Raw genomic sequence first — 6,964 nt, 5'->3', positions numbered from 1 at the left:
TCTCGAACTCCTGACCTCAGTTGGTCCGCCTGCCTTGGCCTCCAAAGTGGTGGGATTACAGGTGTGAGTCACTGAGCCCGGCCAACATTCACCCTTTTAGTGCACAGTTAGACTTAGTTTTGACAAAAGCATACAATTGTGTAGTCATCACCACAATCAAGATTTAGTTCCATCATTCCAAAAGCTTCCGAGTGTCACCATGTGGTTAACTGCCCTCCACATCCCAGTCCCTGGTAACCACCAATCTGTGTTCTGCAGCAATAGTTTTGCCTTTTCCAGAATGTTATATACACAGTTTGTAACCTTTTGAGTCAGGGCATTGCTTGTATCAGTTCATGGTGTTGCTTGTATCAGTAGTTTATTCCTTTTTATTGCTGAGTAGTATCCTGTTTTGTGGACGTACCACTGTTTATCCATTCACCAGTGGAAGGACATTTGAATTGTTTCTTTTGTTTTTGTTTTGAGGACAAATAAAGCCCCTGTAAACATTTGCATACAGATTTTTGTGGGAACACAAGTTTTCATTTCACTTGGGTAAATACTTAGAAATGGGATTGCTATTGTAAAGTAAGCAAATGTCAAGCTTTATGAGATACTGCTGAACTGTTTTGCATAGTGACTGAGTTCATTTCTTTTCAACATTCATTGAGGAGTCACCATGTGCCAGGAGCATAGAGTTGAGTAGTTGTTAGAGAATGTGGCCTCCAAATCTGAAATACTGGCTATCTGGCCCTTTACAGAAAAAGTTTGTTGACCCTTGTCATAAGACTATGGCCCATAAGAGCTCATGGCCTGATTATACTAATTTTATAAGCAATTTCACGGAGTCCTCTGAGGCCAATAATCAACAGCATAGTTATTTTATAGAATTGTATTGTTTAACTAGGAAATATAAAAACCTTGCTCTTGAAACAGAAATAAAGATTTTTAAAAATTACTGGGAGGTATCTTGTTATTGAATGCTACATCCAAAATATGCAAGTTTTTATTTTTCCACAATCATTGAAAATTGAGCTTGATATGGCCGGGCGCGGCGGCTCACGCCTGTAATCCCAACACTTTGGGAGTCCGAGGCGGTTGGATCACAAGGTCAGGAGTTTGAGACCAGCCTTACCAACATGGTGAACCCCTGTCTCTACTAAAAATACAAAAAAATTAGCCAGGCGTGGTGGTGCGCGCCTGTAATCTCAGCTACTCAGGAGGCTGAGGCAGGAGAATTGCTTGAACCTAGAAGGCGGAGGTTGCAGTGAGCCGAGATCGCGCCATTGCACTCCAGTCTGGGCGACAGAGGGAGACTCCGTCTCAAAAAACAACAAAACAAAACAAAACAAAACAAAACAAAATTGAGCTTGATATCTAAAAGGGTAAGGATGTTTACTCAAGTCATTGTATTTTCACACACTGCTGCACACATCACATAATTTGTCCCAAGAGTACAGCCAACAACAGTTTGATATTTTAGCAGGATGGGAAGGGACGTCTTCACCCTCCTAGGAGATTTGTCGATTGCACGCGCAACGCTATGCGCATGCGCGGTCAGTCAACGGTCCGTTGGTGCCGCGAGTGCGCAGGCGCGTCGTTCCGGCGCCGGCTTTGGCGGAGGGGTGGGACTTGCACCGGCGTCTCTTCTTCCAACTGCAGTTTGTGGCAGCGCCATTTTGAATGTGCTGCTGCAGCGGGCGTGAGTTGGGGGAGGACGGGTTGCCGACTCGCCTACCTAGCGGTCTCTTGATTGTCGATATTTTGTTGGCATAGGTTTATGTAGAGACGTATACATATATATAGACACACTGTCTATAAATCTAGGCCTGTATCCGGTGTCCGAGGCGAACTCAGTAAGATGATGTTAAGAGGAAACCTGAAGCAAGTGCGCATTGAGAAAAACCCGGCCCGCCTTCGCGCCCTGGAGTCCGCGGTGGGCGAGAGCGAGCCGGCGGCCGCGGCAGCCATGGCGCTCGCTCTTGCCGGGGAGCCGGCACCGCCCGCGCCCGCGCCTCCGGAGGACCACCCGGACGAGGAGATGGGGTTCACTATCGACATCAAGAGTTTCCTCAAGCCGGGCGAGAAGACTTACACGCAGCGCTGCCGCCTCTTCGTGGGAAATCTGCCCACCGACATCACGGAGGAGGACTTCAAGAGGCTCTTCGAACGCTATGGCGAGCCCAGCGAAGTCTTCATCAACCGGGACCGTGGCTTCGGCTTCATCCGCTTGGTGAGTGTCAGGCCGCCCGCGCGAGGGAACAAAAGGACTGTCGGGGTGGCCGCGGGGTCGTGGGGCTGAGGCCAGCCTCGTCCTAGGACGCTGTCTCAACCTGTGGCAACCGTGGCGCCGCTTGGCCTCATCGATTCCTCTGTGCGGGGTTGGCCGCTTCCCCAGCTCGGCGCCTTTGGTTTCGAGTTCGCGGTCCCGGGATTTCCTGCGCTCACAGTGGCCGCCGTTTTCTGCCGTGCGCCGATCGTGCTTTGCGGTGGCTGCAGGCCTGCTGCCCTGCGCTGGATCGGGCATGGTGCACCCTGCCCAGGTAGCGAGCGCTCCCGGGTTCCCCGTTGCCCCGGGTACCGAAAGGGTCCGGGGACAGGGGCGGGCAGCGTTTTGGGGTGAGAATTCTTCAAGGCAAAAATCGTGCCATAAAAAACGAATTGGATGTAAATTTGGAAAGGAAGCTTAAGTCGGACCAGACGTATCACTGGTCGTGAGGGTCTATCCAGGAGACTTGCTTCTTAAACAGTTATTAACATCCCATCCTTGGCTTCAACCACACCTATATGCGTTTAAGCGTAGACCACTTTATTTCTTTTTAAATTAAATTTATTTATTTTAATAGAAATGGGGTCTCGCTATGTTGCCCAGGCTGGTCTCGAACTCCTGAGCACGAGCGATCCTCCTGCCTTGGCCTGCCACTTTATTTCTCACCTCAGTGCAGCCTGCTATTTACCTCAAACTGCTTAGGTGCCCAAACTCTGTACTCAAGTAACACCGTTTAATCTGCAGTAATGAGATGGTGTTTAATTGTATGTATCTAATATAGTGTTTTTCTACCAAACATCCTGGAGAGTTTCACGTTTTTATAGGGGGGAGAATAGATGATACACAGTACTACTTCATAAATTACTGATACATATCACAGTATCAGAGTAATATAGCTTACTCTCTTTTAATCTAAACTTTGAAAAGTTTTCCAATAATTTATGCAAAAATTATGATTCCTTCATATTTTAAAAAAATTTGAACAAGCCTGGCCAACATGGCGAAACTCCATCTCTACTAAAAATACAAAAATTAGCTCTGCGTGGTGGTGCGCGCCTATAGCCCAGTTACTTGGGAGGCTGAGGCAGAGGCTGCAGTGAGCTGAGATCACGTCACTGCACTCCAGCCTGGGCGACAGAGCGAGATCCCGTCTCAAAACAAAACAAAAATTGCTAAGGTTTATGCCTTTTTTTTTTTTTTTTTTTGAGACTGGGTCTCGCTCTGTCACCCAGGCTAGAGTGCAGTGGCGCGATCTCAGCTCCTGGGCTCAAGAAGTTCTCCCACCTCAGCCTCCCGAGTAGCTGGGACTACAGTCACGCACCCCCAAGCCTGCCTAATTTTTGTATTTTTTGTAGAGGCGGTGTTTCGCCATGTTGCCCAGGTTGCTTTCGAATGCCTGGGCTCAAGCGATCCTCCCGCCTTGGCCTCCCAAAGTGCTGGGATTACAGGGTGAGCCACTGTGTCTGGCCTGGAACTTTGATTTTCAAAATTGGGTTCTCTGTCTGGACGATACAAAATCTTAATATGTAGAGAAAATTGTAATTACATGGTACGGTATTTTTATTAGTTTTTTTCTTTTTTAAAAAATTAATCTTCTAAAACCTTTAAGATAGTGTAATTTTTTTTTTTTTGAGACGGAATCTTGCTCTGTCACCACGTTGGAGTGCAGTGGCGGGATCTTGGCTCACTGCAACCTCCACCTCCTGGGTTCAAGCGATTCTCCTGCCTCAGCCTCCGGAGTAGCTGGGACTACTGGCGCATGCAACCACGCCCAGCTAATTTTTGTATTTTTAGTAGAGACAGGGTTTCACCATGTTGGCCAGGATGGTCTTGACCTATTGACCTCGTGATCCGCCCTCCTTGGCCTCCCAAAGTTCTTGGATTTCAGGGGTGAGCCACGGCGCCCAGCCAAGGGACTGTTTTTTTGAGAGGGAGTCTCACTCTGTCGCCCAGGCTGGAGTGCAGTAGCGCGATCTCGACTCACTGCAACCTCTGCCTCCCTGGTTCAAGCGATTCTCCTGCCTCAGCCTCCTGAGTAGCTGGGACTACAGGTGTGTGCCACCACGCCTGGCTAATTTTTGTATTTTTAGTAGAGACGGGGTTTCATCATGCTGGTCAGGCTGGTCTCGAACTCCTGACCTCGTGATCCGCCCGCCTTGGCCTCCCAAAGTGCTGGGATTACAGGCGTGAGCCACTGTGCCTGGTGAGACTGTATTTTTTAGGGCAAACACTTCAACATGTAAGTGGCTTCAAGAGAAGGGTAAATATTCGCAAACTATTAATAATAATGAAATATGGAAATTTCCTTAAAATTCAGGTTAAATAATCATTACATTTTGAACATTATAAATGCATTTATTTATTTTTTGGACATCAGAGACAGCTCGCCATTTGGTGAAAATTTTTATGTAAAAGTTATCTTTTTTTTTTTTTTTTTTTTTGAGCTGAGGTCTTGCTGTGTCGCCCAGGCTGGAGTGCAGCGGTGTGATCTCGGCTCACTGCAACCCCCGCCTCCTGGACTAAAGCGATTCTCCTACCTCAGCCTCTGGAGTAGCTGGAATTACAGGCGCCTGCCTTCATGCCCGGCTAATTTTTGTATTTTTAGTAGAGATGGGGTTTCACCGTGTTGGCCAGGCTGGTCTTGAACTCCTGACCTCAGGTGATCCACCCGCCTCAGCCTCACAAAGTGCTGGGGTTACAGGTGTACAGGTGTGAGCCACTGTGCCCGGCCTCTTTTTTTTTTTTTTTTTTTTTTTTAGATGGAGCCTCACTGTCACCCAGGCTGGAGTACAGTGGCACACTGGGCTCACTGCAGCCTTGCCTCCCAGGTTCAAGCGATTCTCACTCCTCAGCCTCCTGAATAGCTGGAATTATAGGCATGACACCACCCCGGGCTGATTTTTGTATTTTTAGTAGAGATAGGGTTTCACCATGTTGGCCAGGCTGGTCTTGAACTCCTGACCTCAGGTGATCCACCTGTCTCGGCCTCCCAAAGTGCTGGGATTACAGGCGTGAGCCACCATGCCCGGCATATTATTTTTTAGGGTTTTAAAAATTTACATATAGTAGGCCGGGCGCGGTGGCTCACGCCTGTAATCCCAGCACTTTGGGAGGCCGAGGCAGGCGGATCACGAGGTCAGGAGATCAGGACCATCCTGGCTAACACAGTGAAACCCCGTCTCTACTAAAAATACAAAAAATTAGCCGATTGTGGTTGCAGGCACCTGTAGTCCCAGCTACCTGGGAGGCTGAGGCAGGAGAATGGCGTGAACCCAGGAGGCGGAGCTTGCAGTGAGATTGCGCAGCTGCACTCCAGCCTGGGTGACAGAGTGAGACTCCATCTCAAAAAAAAAAAAAATTTGCATATAGTAAAGGGTACACATTTTAAGTGTACTGGTTGGTGATTTTTGTTTTTTCTCTTGAGACAGAGTGCCCAGACTAGAGTGCAGTGGCATGATCATGGCTCACTCTAGCCTCCACTTCCTGGGCTGAAGTGATCCTCACACCTCAGCCCCTCAGGTTGCTGGGACCACAGGCACACACCACCACACCCAGCTAATTTTGTTTATTTTTTGTAGAGACAAGGTCTCTCTCATTATGTTGCCCAGGCAGGTCTCAAACTCCTGGGCTTACATGATCCTTCCTCCTCAGCTTCCCAAAGTGTTAGGATGACGTGTGAGCCACCATGCCTGGCCACTGGTTTGTGAATTTTGACAAATGTATATGTCTGTTTAACTCAAACCCCTATCAAAATATACATATTATCACCCCATGAAATGTCTTCATATTTCTTCCTATTCTCATTTTATTTTTTATTTTTTTGAGATGGAGTCTTGCTCTGTCACCCATCCTGGAGTGCAGTGGTGTGATCGCGGCTCACTGCAAGTTCCGCCTCCCGTGTTCACACCATTCTCCTGCCTCAGCCTCCCCAGCAGCTGGGACTACAGGCGCACGCTGCCACGTCCGGCTAATTTTTTTGTATTTTTAGTAGAGACGGGGTTTCACTGTGTTAGCCAGGATGGTCTCAATCTCCTGACCTCGTGATTCTCCTGCCTCGGCCTCCCAAAGTGCTGGGATTACAGGCGTGAGCCACTGTGCCCGGCCCTATTCTCACTTTCAAGACTGTTTCTAAAGTCTACCTCTTAAGAGCTGTTGGATTATATGATGTATTAGGTAAGAAAGTACCCATCTCTTTTTAGGTGTTTATTAAGTGCTTGCTGCTACTACTGTCACTAGTGAGTTAAAAGCAATAAACAAAACGACTGTTTAGAATGCAGTTATCCCTCAGTATCTGTGGGGGATTGATTCTAGGACCTCCTCCAGTACTAAAATTCGTAGATGCTCAAATCCTTATACTGTGTAAAAATGGCATTGTTTCTCCATGTTACCCATGCAATCCTCCTGTATACTTTAAATCATCTCTAGATTACTTGTAATACCTAGTACAATGTAAATGCTGTATGAATAGCTGTTATGCTGTTATTATTTGGTTTTTTTTTTTTTTTTTTGTCTATTTATTTTTTTGAGATGGAGTCTCGCTCTGTCACCCAGGCGTGAGTGTAGTGGCACTGTCTCAGCTCACTGCAACCTCTGCCTCACGGGTTCAAGCAATTCTCCTGCCTCAGCCTCCTGAGTAGCTGGGACTACAGGCCCGTGCCACATGCCTGGCTAATTTTCGTTTTTGTTTTTTTTTTGTATTTTTAGTAGAGACAGGGT

The 6,964-nt window shown here is 47.5% G+C and overlaps 1 protein-coding gene across 13 annotated transcripts in view; it reads left to right on the top strand.

Annotated features, from left to right (window-relative positions):
- The first annotated feature begins 1,561 nt into the window (after positions 1–1,561).
- The window catches only part of PSPC1 (paraspeckle component 1), a 130,108-nt gene continuing 124,705 nt past the window's right edge, over positions 1,562–6,964 (top strand). For 5 of the 13 annotated variants that reach the window (XR_010130488.1, XR_010130485.1, XR_010130489.1 and 2 more), the window contains exon 1: positions 1,602–2,212. Coding sequence is in view for 5 of the 13 variants with exons in the window: in XM_063697166.1 (XP_063553236.1) it covers positions 1,841–2,212 (372 nt within the window). In the remaining 8 variants the exon portion in view is untranslated. Of the gene's footprint in view, positions 2,213–6,964 lie in introns of all 13 variants that reach the window. The other 8 variants (XR_002008472.3, XR_002008471.4, XM_063697165.1 and 5 more) reach the window with 4 other exon arrangements.

This window comes from Gorilla gorilla, chromosome 14 (assembly GCF_029281585.2).
Source record: "Gorilla gorilla gorilla isolate KB3781 chromosome 14, NHGRI_mGorGor1-v2.1_pri, whole genome shotgun sequence".
Taxonomy (NCBI): domain Eukaryota; kingdom Metazoa; phylum Chordata; class Mammalia; order Primates; family Hominidae; genus Gorilla; species Gorilla gorilla.
The sequence above is the reverse complement of the archived record's forward strand: the minus strand, read 5'-3'. Positions and strand labels throughout refer to the sequence as shown.